Source organism: Drosophila teissieri, chromosome 2L, assembly GCF_016746235.2.
Source record: "Drosophila teissieri strain GT53w chromosome 2L, Prin_Dtei_1.1, whole genome shotgun sequence".
Classification (NCBI taxonomy): Eukaryota; Metazoa; Arthropoda; class Insecta; order Diptera; family Drosophilidae; genus Drosophila; species Drosophila teissieri.
The window spans coordinates 5,619,802-5,643,129 of record NC_053029.1 but is presented as its reverse complement, the minus strand read 5'-3'; the positions used below and the strand labels follow the sequence as shown (position 1 = coordinate 5,643,129).

The following is a 23,328-nucleotide window of genomic DNA, read 5'->3' as shown; positions in this document are numbered from 1 at the left end:
TTAAGTGTTTTTAAATTAAAAGAGCTTTGTTTTTATATTTTTTCCGCATATTTACCCATTTAAAACCGGACTAATTGGGGAAAGGTCCGTGATTAGAATAGTTTTTTCCGGGAACTCCCCTATCGGCAGAACAGCTGCTGCGTGCGCAATCGATACATATCGCACGGTGGCACTTTGAAGTGCTCACGCTGCCATCTTCAAACTGTGCACATGGATATTCTGTTCTTCAATAAAACAGTAGTTTAGTTTTTTGTTGTCATAGGCTGTGAAAAGTTTTAGTGAACGTTTAAGAAATTCACGCTTAACTTGAAACTACCAAATAAACCAAAATATTTATAGACAAAATTGTGCATTTGCTATTAGTTATATTGTAGGTATATATTATGGTGTCTTTGCAATCATTTATGAATATCCAGGATGTGTGTTTCGATTTGCATTTCAGTTTTTGCCTCCATTTACATACATTTACCTGGCGCATTTTTCGTGCTGGCAATGTAATCACACCGAGCTGACGACAAGTGCCAGTGACCTAGATTTTGGGAGTCCTGCGCTTGGGTAGAGTAACGACACCACCACCGCCACCGCAATCCTGCTCCGTGCCCGTTAATCCTTCCAGCTGCAGCAACAAAGTAAAGGTCACAAATCGCGAGGCAAGTAAGTTTTTGTACATATGACCTGGTTTACGGAGTGGCTGCCATGCAGGATGGCTCAGTGGGTGGTACGGGGGGCTTATCAATAATGTATATTCACCATCAGAGTGACATACTATGCATTCTGGCTTCTCTCTATCTATCCACCAGATATAATTAATCCGCATCCGTAAATCTTACGTCCAAATCCGATCAGAAATCATTCACAGCATTTAAAACTTGTTGTAGGCCTTTTTTTGGGTTAGCGGAGTCAGTGATCACAACGAGCTTAGTACCAAAGTCAACAAATATATGACTGTGACCAGGGTGGCCAGGATCTGACATGCGTAACAACAGTGGCTATAATATCCCAGCCAGCAACAGTCTGAACAACAATGGAGCCGCAGCGCCACGTTACTGCAATGCGGACAATACGTTTTGCTACTACAGCTACGATAACTGCAACCTGATCGCTCCAGCGTGGGGCAATCGCCAGAGCCAGAATCAAAATTCAGTGCCCAACCAGAACCACAATCTGCCGACAAAAAGAATACCCACCAAGCAAGCGGCCAGATCGAGCTACTTTCAATCGGCGGCCAATTCGGCGCCGGACTCGTCACTGTTTACCGATGCATTTGGCCAGCACTCGCTGGTCAGCCAGCGCATAGCTGGCAACAAGAGCTGCGAGTACGTCTATCAGACGGATCAGCGATCGGAGGATCTGCATTCCAATGCACAGTACAAGCAGACAAGGTCCTATGGCGCTGACAAGGAGCAACAGCAGATGTTGCTGCAGCCACCCAACGTGTACTTCGATCCGGAGCTAAAGAAACGGAAAGCAAGAGGGGGACGTGTGTCCACCGATTATGTGGACAATAGTCCGGACCGATATCGGCCAGTCAATTCCCCTGCACCAGAGCCGACCTGGGATAACATACTGTAATTTTGCAAATGCCTTTTTGTTAATTGTCCTGCTTGTTGAAACAACATACCTCCAGTACACGCACACACAAACACGTATTTTGTTGTTGTTGTGTTCGAGTCTTAAAAATTACTATTTGGAAAACTACCGATAGATACCACACAAACTCTAGTTGCCAGTACATAACTATATACCCACAAACACTCATTAAACATACATAGATGTGTAAACAATAAACATATTCCTTTGTTCGCCATGTTTGTAAGTAACCGCTGTCCGTTCTCGTTTTTCAGCTCGGAACGCCCGGTCCAGTATCAGACGACGAACCAGCACTATCAGCACTATTTTTCGTACTTTTACAATCGTGGAGCGGAGAAACTGTCCAAGCCAACGTTTGCCGCTGCCAATAGCCGCAAACTGCCAATGAGTAAATTCCAAAAGGCCGGCGCCAGTCGCAGGGATTCACGAGAAGTCGATGACACGGTTATCATTGGACGACGGAACAATTCCGAGGACAGGAGCTGGCAGGGTCAAAAGTATGAGAAGCACGTGCTAAAGGAAAAACTGCCTAGCAATGATTTGGAAGACGACTACCTGGACAATGGCTGGGGAGACCACGGAAGCGGAGAGGACTACAGGGATATCAAGGATGGCTATGACCCTGTTGTTGTTATCGACAATGGGCTGGAGCAGGTTGGAGTACATCGGCGCTACTGCAGAATGACCGAGAATACGATCCTGGATAACTCCGGAGACACGCTTATTAACAACAACAATAATGAATTAAAGGTTATGCGTAAGTCGACCGATCAGCCCGTGCCACGGTTGCCCATGACGCCAAAGAGGGCCAAAGGAGGTGCCGCGTCTTCCAAAAAGCCAATGCCCACGGTCCACCGAGTCCTGCTGTACAGCACTCAGAGTCCACGGCTGGGCCGCAAGCAGCAGTTCACCACCCAGCGGCTAAGTGCAAAGCAGCAGAGCGCCAAGGCACTGGGTGCAGGTGACGAAGGACAGACGGTCATATTGCTCGAGCCGGAACACAAACAGGAAGACCACCGCAGTGCCATTGACTTCGATCGTAATGACGACTTCGACGAAGATGATGATCTAGATAATCGTAAGAATAGTTTTTTCTAAGACCACATTTGCTCATTAATTGCATGTTAATCCCAAAAATGCTTATTTAACTTTTGTTTACTTTATCGTTAAAAAAAAATAGTTTCAAATTTCGACGAAAGCGACACGGCGAGTGTTCTGTCAGACACTGAGGACGGTTATCGTGCCCATGCCTACAAGCTCACCCACTCTGTGGATCGATTTTTATCGCCCCAAAGCACGCCCAGCTTTTTGTCCTCACAGTCTTCTGAGGATGATCTGAAAAATCCGGATTCCCTCCTGGTACCCAGTTTGTTTCCCTACGTGCCCCCTTATTTGTCCTTTTCGTCGAACACAAAAAGAGGTCCTCGCGTGCCGCCAGATCTACATCGGGTTCTGAAGTGGCGCATTACAAACATAATGCCCAAGGTAGTTCGCCTGATTCTGGCCAACAGCGGAATGCGAATGCTAAAGAGTGAGCTTCTTCATAAAAATCAAATTTCAATTAACTAATTATCTCTCAAATAGAAACCAACGACTGGATGGGCGTGTGGGGCAAGCACTTAAAGTCACCGTGTTTTAAGGCCATTCGATCGTATCAGAAAATTAATCACTTGCCCGGTTCATTTCGCATCGGTCGAAAGGATTCGTGCTGGAAAAATCTGCAAAGGCAGATGGGTAAGCACAGCAACAAGGAATTCGGATTCATGCCACGCACATACATTATTCCCAATGATCTGGGAGCCCTGCGCCGACACTGGCCGAAGTATGCCCAGCGAAATACGAAGTGGATAATAAAGCCACCAGCCAGTGCTCGTGGTGCTGGCATCAGGGTTATTAACCGGTGGGGGCAGATACCCAAGAGAAGGCCGCTTATCGTCCAAAAGTAAGTATCATACAAATAAGGATCAAAAGTCCCGGAATCGTATTTAACATTTACATATTCTGTATTTGATATATAGATATATAGAACGACCGCTTCTCATAAATGGTAGTAAATTTGACTTGCGTCTGTATGTCTTGGTTACATCAGTGAATCCATTGCGAGTATTCATGTACCACAACGGATTGGCACGATTTGCTTCAGGTAAATAAATACCTAAATATCTCAAATCGAGTGAGCCATATATTAATCCATTTTTTATGTGCAGTAAAGTACAGTGCTAAGGCGGACACATTGAATGATCGGTGTATGCACTTGACCAACTACAGCATCAATAAGTTTTCCTCGAACTATTCGAAAAACGAAGATGTCAATGCCTGCCACGGACATAAGTGGACTATCAAGTCTCTGTGGACGTATTTGGCAAATCGGGGAGTGCGCACCGACTGTCTGTGGGAGGCTCTAAGGAGTTTAGTCCTGCGGACGATTCTCGCTGGCGAGAATGGCATTAATAGCATGATTAGAGCAAATGTTGTATCAAAGTACAGCTGCTTTGAGCTTTTTGGCTTTGATGTTATTCTGGACTCTGATCTGGTTCCTTGGCTGTTGGAAGTTAATATTTCTCCCAGTTTACACTCGGAACTGCCCCTAGATGCTCATGTCAAAGCGCCTTTAGTGCAGGGCGTTCTTAATACAGCACTGTACAACGTAAGTGGTGATCTTTTACACATTAACATAGAACGCATGTTATATAAAGCAATCCATATTTTAAGGTACCTCCAAAACTATCCCTCGATAAACAAAAAGAACTGGCCGCAGAGTTTTCCTTTCCTCCCGGCACACAAATGTGCTACGACAAACGGCTTTACATCAACTACTTGTCTCGCGAGGAAAAGATCAAACATAACACATTTACCCGAAAGTCTATGGAAGATCGAAATGAGGTACGGCATAGATTGGATACTCCTTATCACATTCCTAATCATTCTTCCATTTCAATACAACAGTATGTCAATGCGATCCTGAACAACCTGACCCCCGATGATGTGAGGTGCCTTATCATAGCCGAGGATGAGCTTGCGCGATGTGCACCTCTGGAGCGCATCTTTCCAACTGATCAAACCCATAAGTACCTTAAATACAACGACAGTCCGCGGTATTACAATCGCCTTTTGGATGCCTGGGAATCGCGCTACGCTAACAATCGCACAGAAGGGATTGCGTTGTTGCGCGATTATTGTCAAAACAAATATCATCTTCAAGTCCCAACACCGCCAGCCAAAAAGGTGAGATCTTTATTCATCAATGGTGCAGAAGCTTTTCACAAGACCCATTTAAATGAATCGTAAATTATACAAAACAAATGTGTAGGGCAGGATATTTTTTAAATAATACAAATATCTTAAGTTATTTTCCTATTTCGTTTATAAAAAAACCTATTTTGTCAAACCAAGTGCATATTGCACTGCATTCTATACATACACTAAGTATTTGCCCACTTTTCAATTATTTTGTACACAAAAATACTGTCCTAAAAATCAGTTAAAATATTCATAAATTCTCGACTTTTGTTAAATTTTGAGGGCTGTTGGAGATTTATACAATCGTTCTTTTGGCGGTGCCGCGCTCTTTGCCATAGTAAGTCTTATCTGTTGACCACGCAGAGTCATCGTAAAATAAAATCTCGAATATTAGTAGATAGAAGAAAACCAGTAAGCTTGTTATAATATTGTACTGTCTTTATTTAAAATATATCCAGGACAACAAAGTGTATTTGTCATCTCTACCGGTTAACTACCATAACGTAAAAGTTTTTGTTTTCTTTACCAGTAATGCATAGGTAAATAACGAAGCTTAAATAAAATTAAAAGTAGAGGGATGGTCAAATAGTGATGTTCTCTTTTGCCGACAGGCCCCATATATAGTTCTGAATTCAGATGTTCTATGTAATTGAAATGTTCCTATAGCAATAATTTAAAACAGATAATGCTCACCGAATCCATATGTATTGCATTGCGTTGTCTTCTTGTGTTTTTCTGTTCGACGTTACCATCACTATAATTTCTTTTTATGTCTCTGCGTATATGAAGTATATTGAAGGTGATCACACTGCATATTCCTTACACCTGAGTCCAGAACAAGACTTTCTTTCAACGTCAGGTGGGTCTTTAAATGGTAATATACCTCAACCGGCTGTCCATAAATAGCTTTTACAACGCGTCGACCTCGAATCTTTCACAAAAAATAACATTTTAAAAAACATATTTATGCAAATTTTTAAAACTGGACCATCGCAAAGTTAACTGCGCCTGAAGATCTTAATTCATAGCGAAAGTAGTAAATTTCAATTAAAATACTCATGTAACCATTATTTTATACGGTTAATAATTCCACGGACTTCTTACCTTTATTTCGAACCCATTTGACCTGTAGACAACTCACGAATATAATCTGTTACAATGCTTATGCCTTTGTTAATACTGATTCGTTATGCAAAACTTGTTTTTTTCTATTCATGTAGCGAAAAACGTATAGTTCAATATCGTTCAATACTAATATGCAGAGAAAATCATTTATCTTTTTGCGGGGAATCCTTTGATTATCCTTTATAGGTTGCTCATTATGTTGTGGTTCCATTTCTATAAAATAAACCTATTTTTGATAGAACATTTACAAAAATAAATCGACATTATTATTATTTAAGTATACCTGTAAAGTTAGGTTTACTTCAAAAAGTCACAATATCACATCAGAGCGAAATTCACTGCGCATTTCAACATCTTGAACCATCACTCATTTTGTGGTAGTCACGCTCAGTTTGGGTGATTCAACATTTTTATAGTGGTGCTACAGTAAAAACAATTTTTTTTTTCATAGCTATACTCGTTTATGTTTCTTATTTATCCAAAACATCTCATTTCGATACCTTGCAAATCATGGCAATGAAATCCTTTTTCTTTTCAATTTATATAAAGAGTTAAACGAGTTTTTTATTGTCTAATCGTTGATGCAATTAAATCAATTTGTTTTGCTGTAATTGTAAATTTGCAGGATTACTTCATCAAGTTTATGAGATGGATTTTAAAGTGACAGTCGCTGCCATCGTATTATTGGTAGTCATTATTGTTATTGTTAGTGCAATTACCTTAGTCTTAATAACACATGTATATATTTGATATTTACTATTAATAAATTCAGATGTACTTGTAAATAGGCTATTCAAATACTTAAATCAAAATGTACTCTGTTGGGACATTACCAAAATTGCATAATTCGTAACTAAATTGTGATCTTTTTTTTATAATAGATTGGAATAGTGTTATTGCTAATACTTAAATTAATATATAATTCTTAGTAATCAGTAAATATGTTGTTATTGATTAATTATAGTGAACTGCCAATTATTTAAATCAACAATAAATGAGGTGTTTACAAAGTCAAATATTAATAAAGCCCAGTGAAATAGCGGTTTACGTTATAAAGAAATCAAAAATATCCTTTTTGTTGACTATACTATAATGAATATGGTCAAGGATTAAAAAGGGGACCCAAAAAACTAAACGCCTTACTCTTTATAGGCAAATAGTAATTCGGTTTTTTGTTTAATAACTTTACCAAATTATTTTTTATTTTACAGAAAAAAAGATCATATTAATTACCGTAAAATCGGTAATTAGTTAGCTTAGTAAGGTTATTTATTCAAATGTAACGATTTTTTGTTTAATTTCGTGAAATTATTACACAGCATTTTGCTGAAAATTGATAGACCAAATATATTATAAGCTTGCCTTAGCAATTGCTAAAACTATGAAATAAAAAAATATTAAAACAATTTGTTTTCACATTAAGCATATAAGCTTATAATATAGTATATAATATAATAGATGTTTTTTAAAGACATAATTTACTTTCTATATCGAAGGGTAAGTAAATTAAAAAAACATCATCCAATTAAAATTAGTTTTCGTAACTTTTTTCTATTTTTTGTATTGAATAGTACTTACATTTAAATATTAAACAAGTTAACAAACTTGTTATAAGGATAATTTCTTAAATTGAACAATGATTTTAATTAGCGTGTAAATGTAGAACATGATGTTGTTAAATAGACAAAAAACAATTTGATATTATTTTGTATTGTATCTACAATTATGTTTGAATATAAGAATTACATGGGACTACAAAGTAATATAATCCGTGGTAAAATCTTAGGTGCACACCTAATTTTATTACTTTTTTTATCCTATATTGTGTTCTTCTGCTTGCTAATTTATTACATGCATGCCTGTGATCCTATGCACTGGCCGAAATTTGCGTATTCTTGATTTAAATTGGTCGGTTTGTATGGTAGTTGCATATTATTGGTTTTAAAACTTCGGAAATCCGATAGTACTCTATATTCGCTTTCGTCTATTTAAAATTACCTTTTCAACTTATGTATACATTTTTAATAACTGTTCGATTTTTAATTTAGGACTCGAACGATGAAGAAATAAGCATAGCGACGCCAAATATTATAAAAGACGATATCGAATCCTAGCATCTGCATTTCAGTGTTTGACCAGGTGAGCTGAACCTTTCTGAAGTTCGTTTGCTGCAAGTGCTCACTCAGAATTTCTTTTCTTTTACTAGACTTTGAAATTCAACTGATCAACACTCAACTTTGGCCTGCAAGAAAACATCTTTTATTTTAAAATTAAATATTCGGATTAAAACGCCATTACACGTGCTCGGCAAACATTGAAATTTATATGTAATTCTAATGCAATTAGAAAAAGTTGCAGTGAATTATTAAATTATATGTTAACTCATTTAACTAGCTCTTTTAATACGAATATGAATATGCATTTCCTAGCAACGGATCCTAATGGTCAAACACATTTACATATTTAAAAGAAACAACTAACATTTCAGAGTGGTAAAACAATAAATGTGAATTCGCTTTATTAACTTCAAATTGTATCTTGATACAAATGTCAATATATCATGTTATTTAATGGAAGTCAGTATTTATAAAAAGTACAGCTGATTCTCTAGTCCTGCTGATGGCTGACGATTAATGCTTTCGGCCACGAGGAAAGCCAGTTTATGGGCGTACTGGCAGACAGCGGGGACCCGTACAGTTCCAGAGAAATTGTAGTACATATGGGTCATCTTGTAGGAGAGTATCTGCAGCTTATCGGCGCTTAGTCCAAAATTGTCAAAAATGACATTATAGCTGGTAGGCGACACGGTTCCCTGACGAACAGCCTGTGACACTAGGAAGAAGTCGTAGCGCTCTGGCAAGGTAATAACGTCATCGACCACAGTGCCCGGAACTGGATTGCGACCGTTAGCAAAGTAGCGAGTATTAATGCGCTTGGATACAACGATAAATGCCATACGACAGCCCTCTGTTTTTCCAGCCGATTTGTAAATTTCGTCAAGCTTGCCCTTTAGAAACTTCACCTCCGTATTCACCACCTGGTAGAGCTGGCCATCACCAACACCATCGCGGAAGAAAAGAATGCGCTCTGGCAAAGAGCCGTGCTGCGCCCGGTAGGTCTTCAGGGCGCACGTCATGTTGAGCGACATCTGCTCGGACAATTCTTGGCCCTTCATGTGTTCGGTTACCGAGGAGAAGTAGCGGGTCGACTCCCTCTGGTCCATGGTGGCAACCAGAGCCCCATATGACTTGTTCTTGTCCTTCGATGAATGACAGACATCGAAACCAACAGTCATCAGTCCACGGAGAGGGAGATCTATCATCCAGGGAGCCCCCATCAATTTGGCGTTCATCTGGATAACCACCTTTGTTGCGATCGACATAAGCCCTGCTTTTTTTTCTTGTCGCGGCGCGATGACTCTTAGTGTCACCACCTGCGATGGCACTGGTCTGTCCACGCACGTGCGTTTTTTGATGCAGCTATATCTGTTGGGGAATGGGGAAAAGTAGTTAGATCTTTTGCTCCAGATTATCTGGCAATCTCAATTACTTCTCTTCATTCGAAGATCTCATGACAATCATCACAATCTGTGGATCCTTGGCTACGGCGTTGTCGATCGCTTGGGAGTAAGTACCATTGCGGTCATCTCTAATTTCATCACTGCGCGGGAATAACAAATTTAATTAAGCATTTATAATAGTAATACTTACTAGATAGGCTTAGAGATGTTCATCCTCATGGTGCTGGCTGCACGGATGCACATCTGCACAAATTCCTGAGTCTCGCGCAGATTTCGACCTGGAGTGATCACGCACCATCTATTGATGTCCACATGTTTCCACATCGAAGAACTGCGAAACTCACTGGTCCAATCGGCGCGAGCGTCACATAGGAAATTTTTGTTGTTGCCGAATAATATCTTCTCCGATTTCAAAATGCGAGCTGGAATCTCCACCAGGGCAGAGTCCAGCTCAATATTCCAAGACTTTAGGGTCTCTGTACTCTCCTTAGAGGACTTCAAGCGCCTGTTGAACGTGCGCAGACGTTCAATACGACGATCTGGAGCCAGTCGGGTATGCTCACCCATAGCCTTCATTAACCTGAGGATCATAAGAACAGGCTTTCGAAAGCATCCTATGGACTACATTCCGTTTAAATATACCTGAAGTCGGCGCGCATAGCGTCTGTCATTCCTGTAGCCCGAGCCAGCTCGGGAATAATCATCAGAGGCTGGTCATTGCCTCCACGAATGTTTTTCTCTGTGGGACGAGACAAGACCAGAGGCTGCTTGAAGTCTCGAATGATGATGTTGTATCGCTGAAATAATTTTTCTTATAGAAAATGTATAACTCTTTTGGTTTGGATATACCTTCTTATAGTAATCCACGTACGAAATATCACCCTCTTTGGTATTGAATTTGGATAAGGGTGTCGATTGAAAGTCCACATCGTCGACGCGATAGGTTTTGTTATTGTAGTCCGTTAATATCACCATACCTTTTATGGAATATTTAAATTGTACTATATTGTACGAAATTAAGAAAATTGATAAACCCACCCATTACTGCACGTTTAAATGCAGTTTGATAATCGTCATTGTCACGAATGGCCTCGGATAAAATATTGTACAAGGTATCAGTTCTCATCACCTTGTGGGCTATCTCCGCACAAAGTAATATATCATTCTCGTGTTGACGAATCGAAGTCTGATAGCCAGGCCAAATTTGCATACGGAAATTCTCCAAATTAATCTAAAATTTATGATTACCATATTAGAAGTTATTGATCAGATAGTCTTTTAAATGTAAGTTCAGACGACAAACCTTAGCTTGAGGATCGAAGAAATTGCGCGAAACCAGCTGCAAGTTTAAGCCCTCCATGGCCCTACGCAGTATAAGGTTAAGGACCTGCAACTGCTGCGCATCGGCCGAATCCACGGATCCAACAGCCTTGATCTTAATTTCAATGTTTTCTCCAGCACGACTCTTCGTCACCAGTTCCAGAACATATGGGCTATTCTGTACAGGCTTGAACTGATTGGTGCAGAACAAGACGGTTCCGTCGAAGATGTAGCCGCCGAGGAGGCTTCGATGTTCATGCATGAAAGCCCGCCGCAATCGTGTATTGTCCACGTCAGGCGTAAAATCGACGCGGTACTGGTAGATTGTCCAGTTTGGACGCTTTTTTACCTTAAAATAGTTTGTCTGCACGGTAATCTCGTTACCAGACACTCCTTTCTTGGTGGTCATCCCTTGAGGACGAGAATGCACCACTTCCGTTATTAGCCTACGGCCGCGCACGGAACCACGCGGATCTCCTGATTTCAATTAATTCGAAGAACCGATTAAAAGAAGGTGAGGAAAATTATTTAAAACCACTCACCCTCGGACACCTGCCCTTGCACCTCGCACAACTTGGCTTTCGCCATCGCGTGCACCAACTGAGCATCACCAGAGCCTCCGGATGCATCAATCCCTGCCGACTGACCCTGCGAATGTGTTGTTTAAATAATTTATTATTTTGTATTTTAATTAAAGCAAGAAATAAGTGCAACTGTACATATATATATACAAAAAAAATCGATTTGGATCAAACTTAAAAAGGTTCGTTATTGAAAGTGAAGTAAAATTTGCGCCGTGCTAGGTTTTATAAAGTCGCAATATGTAAGAATCTTTGTAATTTGGCCTCCTTATCCTATTACTAGCTTTTTTGTAGTTGCTTTGAGCCACTTTTTATTATGTTTTTTTTTTACTCTTTATGCAACACTTATGTACATACTGCCTGTACGATTCCGTTATGTGATCTATAATTGCATTTATGAATAACCTTGAATGTGCTCGTTCTTTTTTTTTTTATTTGGAAAATGATTCCAAAGTATGTATGTATGTTGTATTTTTCATTTATAAAATAAAACAAGAGAGAACGCTATAGTCGAGTTCCCCGACTATCTGATACCCGTTACTCAGATGGTGAAAGTGCGCAGGAAACACAACACTCACAGTTTTTGCGGTTTGTGGGCGTTAAAGTGGGCGTGGAAAAAGTTTTTGGCAAATCGATAGAATTTTACAAGACTAATACAAAATGAAAAAATATCAAAACATTTTTCAAAAGTGTGTTCGTGGCAGCTTTTGGCGGTTTGTGGGCGTTAGGGTGGGCGTGGCAAATATTTTTTTGGCAAACCGATAGAAATTAAGGAGACTAACACAAAAATGAAAAAATATCGAAACATTTTTCAAAAGTGTGGGCGTGGCAGTTTTAGGCGGTTTGTGGGCGTTAGAGTGGGCGTGGCAACATGAATCGACAAACTTGCGCTGCTTCTATGTCTCTGGAGTCTGCATGCTAAATCTCAACTTTGTAGCTTTTGTAGTTCCTGAGATCTCGACGTTCATACGGACGGACAGACGGACAGACGGACGGACAGACGGACGGACAGACGGACATGGCCAGATCGACTCGGCTACTGATCCTGATCAAGAATATATATACTTTATATGGTCGGAAACGCTTCCTTCTGCCTGTTACATACTTTTCAACGAATCTAGTATACCCTTTTACTCTACGAGTAACGGGTATAATTAAACAGGGGCAGCCGGTCAAAGCAGTATGTTTTGTGTTAACAGCAATATGATCTGCGTAGTCATCAATTTTTTCCGCAAGGCAAGCTTTTAGCGGAAAGATCCATATAATGGATACGAGCAAGGCATACATTTTTAAAAGAAGAAAATTCCAAACAAATAAAACAAACTTGTGTTACGGCGCAACTGGTCTAACCAGCATATATTTTTAGTTTTAACTGTTGTTAAAGTACTCATTTCTAATTTTTGACTTTTAAGCATTGTGTACGAAAATATGTACATACATATATAAATGATAACATACCGGTAAACCCTTAAATGCATGTACGTATGTACATCCAAGCAAGTCTTTTCATGAATGGTTGTAAAAATATGCAACCTTATAAGTACATATGCGCATAGTTAAAGAGTGAGATTTTAAGAAAAGTGCTGACCTTGCGTCAATATTGAAATGGGATGCACATAAAAAGAGCAGGCCAAGCTAACTTTCAAATTGGCAAAAAATAGTAAATATATCCATTATTGCTTACAAGTTGAGGAGCCAAGCCGCGATTCGCCTCTTCATTGCGCTTGCTTCCACGCCCACGTCCACGAGCAGTTCCAGGGTTTGGTGGTAAATTCATCTTTAAATTATTTTCCCTCCTTTTCACTTTACTTTATTTTTGCTATCCACGCGTCACAAATGCAGACAGTGAATGAAGGAAAGGAAATGGCATTTGAAGACTAGGGCTGTTGAATTATTCCTGCGTCTATCGGTCGTGCTTAAACCGATAAATTGAAGATCAGCGAACGCATTTGCAAAGATGTAGCTACCGATAAATTCGAAATCAGCGAACACATTTGCCTTTGCAAAGCTTCCGAAATATATTCCTATATTATATATGATAACCAAAGCGTTGGTCTTAAAATTACATTTAAATGTCAAGAGATCTTAGTATAAGGATTCGAATTTGTACCCATTATCCATAGACAGCGAAGAGATTTTTTTAAAGCTTGTACCCAAATCTATATAACTTTTATAAAGTTACTTACGTGTAATGAACATAATGATGCAGTCGTGTTTTAAATGGAATTTTAATACAATATATAACATTTTATATTGATTAATTTGCAAAGTTATAGACAAATAATTGGAAAAGGAGGAATTTTTTTGTGATGATTACAATTGAATGTCATAATTATATATGCCTTCCAGTTGTTGAATACCAAAAAAAGGGAACGTAACTAGACTTTTATCCGTCATTGTGTATCCAGATGGCGTAGTAAAATCGTAAGTCTTTCTAATTAACAACTTACTTTGATCTTTTGTGTTCTTTAAATTGTTTACTGATTAATTTGAAATTGTTGTACCAATAAAAAAGAGAGCCTTATTTGCGAGTTTCGCATTCATGGACTGTATTTGCCTAAGATAACGTTATGGACATATTATAAATATTAACTCCCTGCTGCTTGCAATAAAAATCTTTCCCTGCCGAGAGTATAAAAGCCGCTAGCTTCCATATAAACATTTTTAGTTGGTCCTAAAACATGAGCATGTGCATCAAAGCGTCTTTCGGACTCCTACTCCTGGCTCTGATTTTGGAATGTGCCAATGCACAGACGTGTGAGCAGCCTTTTAGTCGAGTTGGAAACAAGTGCTACCACGTGTCCTTACAAAAGGTGGACCCAATGAGTACAATAACTTTTATAAGTATGTTGCTTCAATACAATATAATTTCAGGCCAATTGGCATGTCGCCGATCGCAGTTGTCGTAAACTTGGTGCCGAACTTATGGTGCTTGACAACGAAGAGGACAAACGCCTTACAACCGAGTTCCTGAAGAGTATGGGACTTTCCTTTACCCAAAGCTGGCATCATTCCGTTTGGGCTGGCATCAATTGCTTGGGTAACCGGCGCATCTTCCTTCTTGCCAAGAACGGCGACGCTGTGCCGTACCTAAACTGGGTGCCTCGGGAGCCAAACAACGCTTCTCCCGAAGAGGATTGTGTGGGATTCGCCAACTACAACGGAGCCTTTGGGTATCACGATATAGAGTGCAAGGTTCAGTTTCCATTTGTGTGCCAGAGGGAACCAGCAACGGACTATCTCTGCCTTAAGCGGGATCTCTTTCTAGAGGCCCTTTTGTAGGGCATTCATTTTCAAGTTAAGAACTCACTAATGAACCTCACAAATAAATGTTTTTTACTTACCTACAAATTGTAAACCAAAACATTCATCACTTTTGAGTATAAATATTTTTTTGAGCATTCTCATAAGATCAGAATACATTCATTTGCACAAGTCTTCAGACACTAAATTTCTTATTGAAAGTTTCGGCCGTTGGTTTTTTTATTAACATTTTAGGTTGAAACACATTCTAAAAGTCTAAGACTCTACCTTCACAACGGTCGTCTTCTCGGACACGTACAGACCGTCAAGGAACTTACGGATATCCTTGTTCTTGACGGTTGTGGACTGCTGGATGAGGGCGGCAGATCCGGAGACCGACTCAATATCGTTTCCCTCCACGATGAGCTCGTCCTTCTGGGCAGTGGAGTTCACCACGGTGACGCCAGCAGCCATCTCCACACGACGGATGTACTTCTCGCCCAAGAAGTTACGGATCTCAATGACCGTGTTGTTCTCGGAGGTGACACAGTTGATGGGGAAATGGGCGTACACAGCACGCATCTTGTACTGGAAACCGAACGTGACTCCTAGGAAGAGGAAAGTTTCAATTAGTTATGTGGTAGTTTATATAAAAATTGTGTACAGGAACCAAAGGCCGAATCTATTTTGCAACCACATATATGGCATTTGTAATAACAAATATGTAAGTAATTTGTAAGAAAGTCGATCCGTATAAATGGATCTTAGTAATTAACAAAGGATTATCCTCGTAATCGTAAAGACTTAAAGGTTTGAATTGTCGTGTGCTTGGCAAATTGAGGCCTAGAAATGCAAGTGTTCCTGTTTAGTTTCACCTAGCACTACGCACCCTTAATCATGTTCTCGATGTGACTGCAGACGGTACGGACGGCGGCCAGCTCCTTCTTGGTACCGAACCACTTCTCCACCTTCAGGGTGCGCTTGTCGGGCATGTACATGTCCAGGGCCAAGTGCTTGAAGCTGCGCTTCAGGGTGCCGCGGGTTCCGGTGATGGTCACCACACGGGCCTTCACGGAGGCCTTGATATCCTTGGGGATCTTCACGCACTGGTTGGAATTGATGGTACGCATTTTGATGACACTGTCGGCAAAAACAAGTAATTAGTTTACTAGCTCCAAGTGCTTGTAACAGAGCATTCCAAACAACGAATCGCACACTTTACTGCTTGCTCCCAAAACATGCGTTGTCTATTGTTTTTCAATTTGTTTAGGGAGTATCCACCACAGCGGATGTGCAAAAACGGCGGCTCTTCAGTGCCACACGCCAATTGCCGTTTCGGTAGAAGACTCGATTCGGTGTTTTGGAACACTTTTTTACACAAAACTTACGCTCCGTTAGTCCCTCGTTTGTATGACACAAATTCTGGATGGACTCCTCGCTGCAAGTGGTGGTTTTGAAGATATTTTGGGTTAAAATTTCAATAAAAATATAACGCGGAACACACTACTCACCGGAAACGGGGAAAAGAAAAGAAGGGAAATTTAATGTGGCCGTGTGAGGCGCACAAAATATGCTAAGTTTGACGTGCCATGTGCCGTTGATGTGCTGTTAAGTCGTCGCATTGTGCTGTTAGGCGCGGGAGTTTCTGCGTCGGTTTACAGTACATTTGCAAATTTTTATTAATTATTATTTAAGGAATGGGCTAAAATCAAGTTTAAGTAGTAAACCGTCTTCAATCATACTTATATGAGCTTATGGAAAAGCTTTGCAAGTCTGAATTCACCTTTAATAGTATTACCGATTTTAGAAAATATCTCACCTGTTGCGCTCAACAGACAAATGTTGCACATTTGTATCATATCATTTTCTAAAAATTTAACAGACATGAGGGGAGCTGTTGTATTGAATTTGTATAAGCACAGTTATTGTTTATATATAATTATTAACTACGGTTTTGCAGTTAATCAGAATTCTTGAAAATCTTAAAGGCCAACGAATATCCATAATGAATCAGATATGATGGGCAGCACTGGTTGACTTTTCAATTAAATTTATTATGTTTTTTCAATGAGCGCGGCTTATCGCACAATATACATCACTAAATAAAATCGCTTTTTAATTATTTATATACATGTTTTCAAATTAATGTTTAAAATATGTAGCAGTTCTTAAGTAAATCAACGCAATTTTATAAGTGTTTTGTGTGTGCCGATTTTAAAATAGCCCGCCTAACTCACATAAAATCCTAAAAACTATCGATAGGCATCTCTATTTATTTGATAAATACCATAAGTGTTCGGGAAATGTGAATGTATTACAGCATCTGGTAACACTTTGCAGAAGGCGGGAGCGTGGGTACATTGAGCATCAGCCGGCCAAAACTGCAGATTTAGTTTAAAATCTTATCTCAAAACAGTGGTCTAACGGCATTTTAAGTTTACATTGCACCCGAGTTTGCCCGCCCTAGCATAGCTATCTGCACGATGGCTGCTCCGCAAGCACAGCTTGACTTTTTCGCGACGGCGGGAAGTATGCTGGAATGGCATGACAATCTGGACAGAAATAAGCCGGGTCTGCTGGAAGTAAGTATTGGATACGGATATTTACCAGCTTCACGATGTCTAAGGATACTTTCTTGCTAGCTGACCGGCGTTAGCCAGCATGGACGGGCCACTATGAGTGGACTCAATGACTACGATTACCAGACTCTGTCGTTCCTGAAATCGGATGGAGCACATAACCTACAACAACTGCGAACGGTGACCAAGTCGGCCATTCCCAACGAGATTCTGGAGCACTTCAAGCGTACGTATCCCGAGAATCATCCCATAGAACCATCCGCTACAATCTGCGATCCTCCATTTTGCAGACATAAAATGCCACTGTACCATGGGTCTCTTTCCGGAGATCGGACGCGCCTGGCTGACCATCGACTCGGAGATTTACATCTGGACCTTCAATCAGGCTAGGGATGTGGCCTACTACGATGGTCTGAGCCATCTGATCGTTAGCGTTGGCCTGGTGAAACCAAAACCCGACGTCTTTGTACAGGATGTCAAGTATCTCCTAATCCTAACCACGCCCATTGAGGTCATTGTCCTGGGCGTAACCTTCGGTGAGAGCTCGAACAACGAAATGCAGCTGATGAACCGGCCCATTTTCGTGATTGGCACCGACAACGTGTCCATCAGCGTCATAAAAGGAACGGACGACGGCCGCATCTTTTTGGGCGGCCGCGATGGGTGCCTCTATGAGATATACTACCAGGCCGAGTCCAGTTGGTTTGGCAAGCGATGCAAGAAGATAAATCTCTCTCAAGGACTGGTCTCCTATATAGTTCCCAGCTTTCTGAAGGTCTTTTCGGTAACTATTGTTTAATTACAAAATGTGTCCTTACCCATTTAACGCGATTTGCTTGCAGGAAGTAGATCCAATAGAACGCATTGAAATCGATAACAGCCGCAAGCTTCTCTATGTCCTTACGGAAAAAGGTTCCATCGAAGCTTGGGATATTAGTACGGATTACACGAATGCTCGAAGACTGGGTCGGATAACGCAGAGCGATATTACAAATCAAGCAGTCAGTCTGATCACGTGAGTGCTAATTTTCCAAAAAACTTAACTGGTGTACGGTCAATAACCATATTTTAACTTTAGGACTGTGGACCCGTCCATTTTTAAAAGTGTGAAAGCCATCTGCCCTCTGAGCGCTGACGATGCCGGCAAACTACATCTTGTGGCCGTTACTCAGTGCGGTGTGCGACTATATTTCTCCACAACGTCGCTAAATGTGCATCAGCAATTTGGTCCTACAGTTCCTTGCAGTCCAGGCGAGAATACAGGATTCGGTCAGTCAGAAATTCAGCCATCACTGTCGCCAGGGGCCGAGGCTCCTAAGGGACTCTATCTGCTCCACGTGCGCCTACCGCCCGGCTACACCCCAAATGCCACCACCAACAAGCCAAAGCAGGTGCATGCCGCTCACTACACGGAAGGCACCATGCTGATGATCACAACGCAGCAGCAGGAGCAGGATCTGCTCTGGTCGGTCAGCTCGGCCCCATCGGTTAACTTTACGTACCTGGTGGAGTCGACGGCTCTGGAGAGCCTGGATGGAGTCGTCTGGGGTTTGGCTGAGGTGCATGAACCGTCGACGCCTCTGCGAAGGTCTCCCCTAAACAGTGCTCGAAACTCCCGCAAAGTAGCGCTGCTCACCAACCAAGGCACACATATCATAGAGCTGCTCAAAATGGTGGACGTGCTGCGACAGATTCTTCTGTCGTGCAATGGTCCGCACCACGAGGAGGTGAAGATGTTCTTCCAATCGCAGAACCAGCGAGAGGCGTGTGTCACGGCTCTGCTGCTGGCCACATCGGATAATTATCGTGGCGGTGACCTTGCTTTGTGGGCCACCCAGGCGTTTATGCTGTACGGTGGAGAGCCATGCTATCAGCATCAAAAGTTCCTGAACGCCAATAACCGCAATCTGGCTAATCAAACACTGGGCCAAAATACTACAAACGTAAGGGAGCGTCAGTCTATGTTTATGTCCACGCCGATGCCAAATAGTGCGGCCAACAGTCCGGTTGGTTATCCTGGGTCGCAGTTCAATCAGCCCATCAGTCCAAGTGAGTTAATTGAGGCTAACCAGAATCTGAAGCTCTAAAACAAGAAATGTATTTTTCAGTTGGAAATATGCAGGCATCACAGGCGGTTTGTAATGAGAATTCGCCAATCGTCTTCTCGGCCAAGCACGACGGACTTTACATGTATGTGTCCCGCATGTTGCGTTCTATTTGGCAAATGCGTTGTGTAAATGAACACTTTTGCTCCAATCTGAGTCATAGTGATTGTACCTTCTTGCTATCCGATCTGCGATCACTGCGCAGCTTCCTGGAAGTGCATTCTGTGCACGATATTTCCTGTAAGTCGTACACTTTATATATGAACTTGAAAATATGCTTATTCATTAAATTTTATATAAACACGATTGTTGTAGCGTCTACTCGAGTGTCGTTTGACAGCCATTTGGAAAGAACCAATTCATACAACACCATCATGATGAGCAACACTCTACTGCCAATTCCGGAGCAACGCATTTTGTCCGAGCAGGCTCAAGTGGAGGAAAAACGTTCGCTTTCCGCACTCAACCTCTTTGTCAGTAAGTAGTGATGTGATAACCAAAATTAAAGCCGCAACTAATCGACCTCCTTTTCCAGAACATGCCTGTGAGGTTATATCGTTGTGGAGCATACTTAACTCGCATTCCTTCCAGCTGATATGCTTGCAACTCAGTCCGGAACATCAAAAGATGTTGAAATGCTGCACCTTCCGGGATCTTCTCGTCACTCGTTCCGAGGTCTGCGCATTCTTGATCATCTCACTGATCAATCTGTATCTCAAGGACAAGGCGGGTGTATCCGAAGTATCTATGAATTTGCGGGAGAACTGCCCAAACCTCTATAGGCATGAGGATGACGTGACATACAAGGCCACCGAGTTGTTAATGAATGCAAAGAATTGCACTTCAGCCGCCGAAAAGGATCGAAAGCTGCGAACCACCCTGCAAATGTGCAAGGAAGCTGCTCCCACTCTGCCACTGCATAGTATTTGCCAGCAGTTTATTTCAGCTGACTTCTACGAGGGAGTGATCGAGCTTTCGGCTGTTTGTGCCTCAAAAAGTGATCCTGAGGAGGTTGGTGTACATTTCTATAACAATGGAGAACCCGCCGAGGATCGCGAGGGTTACACTTGCTTTGCTACAAGGTAATTTTTGTAAAGTTATTTTGTTGGAAAAACTAATCTTTTTCCTCAATAGGATGACCTACTACAAGGAAGTGCAACTTATGCTGGACCATATCTATCAGACTGCATGCAACAAGTCGCACATTCAGGATAAGTCGCCAAGTCAACATAATGGTACAGCCAAAGCCTCAGATGCCAAAAACGCCGCGAAGCAGACGATTCCAAAAATAGTGGCCCAGACCCTGCAGGTGAAGGACCCGCTCATCCATGTAACGCTCTACGAATGGCTGCTGGCTCACGACATGGTCAGTGAGCTTTTAGACGTGGTCGAGCCCTCATTAGGAGAATTCTTGCGGCGCAGTGTGTCTCGAAACGGAGAGAATGTCATTCTGATCGATTTGCTGTGGAAGTACTACGAAAAGAATGGCCATCATTCCCAGGCAGCCCAGATATTGGACAATTTGGCTATGACACGCAGTGAAAACATAACTCTGGAGCAGCGCATTGAGTACTTGGTGCGGGCTGTTATGTGTATGCGAAATGGCAACGTTGGCTCATCAATAACTAATGGAATATTCCTGAAAGAGCTGGAGGATAAGGTAAGTTAGAAGACCTCTGAAAACATGCGGTGGCCTATATTCACTAACATAATTTACAAATTCAGCTGGATATCGCACGAGTGCAAAAAGCAGTGCTGGTCGCAATGACAGAATTGGCTCGCGTTAAGCTGGAAGCCGCTACGGCTGTAAAGGAGCTAAACTATGCGTTGTACGACATAACTCAGCTATACCAGCACTTTGCGGAGCCCTTCGACCTCTGGGAGTGCCAATTGTCCATCCTGAACTGCTCGCATCACAACGACCCCCTTCTGATCGAGTCCGTTTGGGGTCACATCATCAATAGCGTTGTAGATGAGCCGGGCACAACTAGTGAGCGCAGCAATAGGTTGTTCACGAAAATCGAGCTTTTGGTAAGGGAGTACGGTGAGTCTGGGGCTTGCTTTCCCTTTGCTTTTCTCATAAGGGAACTTGAGATAAAAGCCTGCCAACTGCGATTGCCCGAGGGAATAGTGCCCGAAAAACTGGTGACCATGAATTTGGACGTTGAATTGCTCCTGGAATACTATTCGAGGTACGTATTGAAGTGTTTTTGAAGAGATAAATCATTTTAAACATCTTAAAACTCTTAGGATGATTTCAATGAACGAACGAGTGTGGGCCAACGAAGGTAATGAGTGGCATTTAATACAATCCGCCATACGAGTGGTCTCCCTCCTGGCAGACAACGCACAATCCATTTGGTACCGTTCAAAGTAAGTGTAGTCACTTCAAAGTCAAGCCGATCGTTTAACTCACATTCATATTTGATTTACAGACGACGAATTGTTGGCAAGGCTCAAGACATAGTGGCCGGCTGCCTGAACATTTGCTACCAAAAGCCCGACACTAACCGTCTTCAACATTCGCTCAAGGAACTTCAGAGTCGATTGCAGCGGTTGTTGGTTTGAAGCCTGTTCCCTGCGTAAAGTTATTATTTTAATTAAATTTTTGAAAATGCTGGACTAGACGTTAAGTTTGACTGAGATATATATTGTATTTGTATTAAACATGTTAAATAAATTGATTTCCCCACAGTTCGTTGTTCGCATTCCGAGATAGCATGACACTCATGAGGTGTCCATCATTTTTAGGTGAGCTTCCGTCAGAATGCACTTCGTCATATGGCAGGAGCAAGGCACTGGATGCTCCTCTGTGTTGGGGTCCAGCAAATCCACCTCCAGATTGTACTTACGCATATCGGCCGCGCTGCGCTTCATTGTGATTTGAAATGCAATGGGTGATTTCTCTTCCAGATTCTCGCAGGACTCCTCGGGCAGTACGACTACACACTGCTTCCAATGCGTTGGTGAGGAGAGTGGGGATGTGCTTAGAACAAAATCTTCGCCAGGGAACCGCACATCGAACCAAATGCAGAATCCCTGGTGGTTGCCCGCCTTCTGGGCTGTTATCACCTCCTTAAACTGAATGCTGTCCAAATCGCTGGCCTCCACATCCAGTAGGTTCATCCAGTGAAAGACGACGCCCTCGTGGAGAAGGTCTTGTGGACTTAGATGTGTTATCTCTGGCCTGGATGACTTTTGGGCTCTCAATTTTCGGGCAAAAGTGTCCATTTGGATGCCGTCCACATTATGCCAATCGTCGAAGAGCGATGGCACCGAGCAGGGCGCCACGTAAATGGTGCACTCGCTGGGGAACAGGAGTCCGCCCTCCTTGAGGAACTTGTCCCGGGCCAGAAGTACCGAGTCCAACATGCCCTCGTGCAGCAGGTAGAAGCCCATCCACTCGGACACTATAATGTCCACCTTTTCCGCCTCCGCAGGCAGCACGAACTCCTCAACACGGGATTGGATCACCTTCACCACGTTCGTAAGGCCATTTTCCTCAATCAGATCCAGAGCCACTTTGGTGGCCACATTGGATGCCTCCACAGCGTAGACCAAACGGGCTCCTGCCTTGGCACAGAAGGCGGACAGAATCCCCGTGCCGGCACCAACATCCATTACGATTTTGTCCTTGAACAGATCCTTATTACCCAAAATCGCATTGTAGTAGGCTTCTTGCCGAGGACGATCCTTCAGCATGAGCTCGTGGATCTGAAGTTTGGTTTTGGTGAGTTCAGTTTTAAAGCAAGTTCTATAATATGTAATCTCATTTACCTCCAAGTTTTCATATTCATCGAAATAAGCATTCGCCATGACTCCAAGTTGCAGTTAACAAACATTAAACGAATCAGGTGGATTTTTCAAAACAACGTGCTAAATAGAGCTGGGTTTTTCAACTATGATAGTATCGATATATCGATAAGTGCATACACAAGTTTGATAGTTGCGTTTTAATTAATAAACACAGTGTTATTTATTTAAAAGCTAACATATTTGTTGTATTTATAATTTGTCTGGTCAAA

General features: G+C 41.8%; 6 protein-coding genes across 8 annotated transcripts; 3 read left to right on the top strand and 3 right to left on the bottom strand.

Moving 5' to 3' along the window:
* Positions 1-212: 212 nt before the first annotated feature.
* LOC122625854 (tubulin polyglutamylase TTLL4) lies at positions 213-8,345 on the top strand. 3 transcript variants are annotated; one of them, XM_043805886.1, is made up of 12 exons: positions 213-370; positions 443-650; positions 879-1,568; positions 1,845-2,668; positions 2,771-3,121; positions 3,175-3,532; positions 3,609-3,733; positions 3,798-4,237; positions 4,303-4,473; positions 4,537-4,815; positions 8,004-8,094; positions 8,162-8,345. In XM_043805886.1, exons 3-11 carry the CDS (start codon positions 973-975, stop codon positions 8,067-8,069), a joined length of 3,210 nt encoding a protein of 1,069 aa, XP_043661821.1. In that variant the 5' UTR covers positions 213-370; positions 443-650; positions 879-972; the 3' UTR covers positions 8,070-8,094; positions 8,162-8,345. The 3 variants fall into 3 exon arrangements, with proteins under 3 accessions (XP_043661821.1, XP_043661820.1, XP_043661822.1); XM_043805885.1 differs by having other exon boundaries at positions 443-654; XM_043805887.1 differs by lacking the exon at positions 879-1,568 and having other exon boundaries at positions 214-370; positions 443-654.
* A 92-nt stretch (positions 8,346-8,437) lies between these two features.
* On the bottom strand, positions 8,438-13,249 carry LOC122611693 (protein aubergine). Its single transcript, XM_043784959.1, has 9 exons — positions 13,061-13,249; positions 11,338-11,443; positions 10,779-11,272; positions 10,514-10,706; positions 10,325-10,452; positions 10,118-10,272; positions 9,666-10,055; positions 9,505-9,615; positions 8,438-9,440 (listed from the first exon to the last, which is right to left on the bottom strand). The coding sequence occupies exons 1-9, from the start codon at positions 13,151-13,153 to the stop codon at positions 8,540-8,542; spliced, it is 2,571 nt and encodes an 856-aa protein (XP_043640894.1). The 5' UTR covers positions 13,154-13,249; the 3' UTR covers positions 8,438-8,539.
* Positions 13,250-14,017: 768 nt separating this feature from the next.
* On the top strand, positions 14,018-14,740 carry LOC122616049 (C-type lectin 37Db). Its single transcript, XM_043791304.1, has 2 exons — positions 14,018-14,189; positions 14,251-14,740. Exons 1-2 carry the CDS (start codon positions 14,058-14,060, stop codon positions 14,656-14,658), a joined length of 540 nt encoding a protein of 179 aa, XP_043647239.1. The 5' UTR covers positions 14,018-14,057; the 3' UTR covers positions 14,659-14,740.
* Positions 14,741-14,827: 87 nt separating this feature from the next.
* Positions 14,828-16,057, bottom strand: LOC122616040 (60S ribosomal protein L9). The gene is made up of 3 exons (XM_043791290.1): positions 16,008-16,057; positions 15,509-15,759; positions 14,828-15,227 (listed from the first exon to the last, which is right to left on the bottom strand). Exons 2-3 carry the CDS (start codon positions 15,747-15,749, stop codon positions 14,896-14,898), a joined length of 573 nt encoding a protein of 190 aa, XP_043647225.1. The 5' UTR covers positions 15,750-15,759; positions 16,008-16,057; the 3' UTR covers positions 14,828-14,895.
* An 887-nt stretch (positions 16,058-16,944) lies between these two features.
* Positions 16,945-21,997, top strand: LOC122611946 (nuclear pore complex protein Nup154). Its single transcript, XM_043785373.1, has 12 exons — positions 16,945-17,201; positions 17,262-17,424; positions 17,489-17,982; positions 18,041-18,213; positions 18,277-19,247; positions 19,307-19,543; positions 19,619-19,780; positions 19,839-20,385; positions 20,438-20,963; positions 21,029-21,495; positions 21,554-21,676; positions 21,739-21,997. The coding sequence occupies exons 1-12, from the start codon at positions 17,103-17,105 to the stop codon at positions 21,869-21,871; spliced, it is 4,095 nt and encodes a 1,364-aa protein (XP_043641308.1). The 5' UTR covers positions 16,945-17,102; the 3' UTR covers positions 21,872-21,997.
* LOC122611947 (probable protein arginine N-methyltransferase 6) lies at positions 21,933-23,179 on the bottom strand. The gene is made up of 2 exons (XM_043785374.1): positions 23,081-23,179; positions 21,933-23,017 (listed from the first exon to the last, which is right to left on the bottom strand). Exons 1-2 carry the CDS (start codon positions 23,117-23,119, stop codon positions 22,031-22,033), a joined length of 1,026 nt encoding a protein of 341 aa, XP_043641309.1. The 5' UTR covers positions 23,120-23,179; the 3' UTR covers positions 21,933-22,030.
* Between the last annotated feature and the right edge of the window lie 149 nt (positions 23,180-23,328).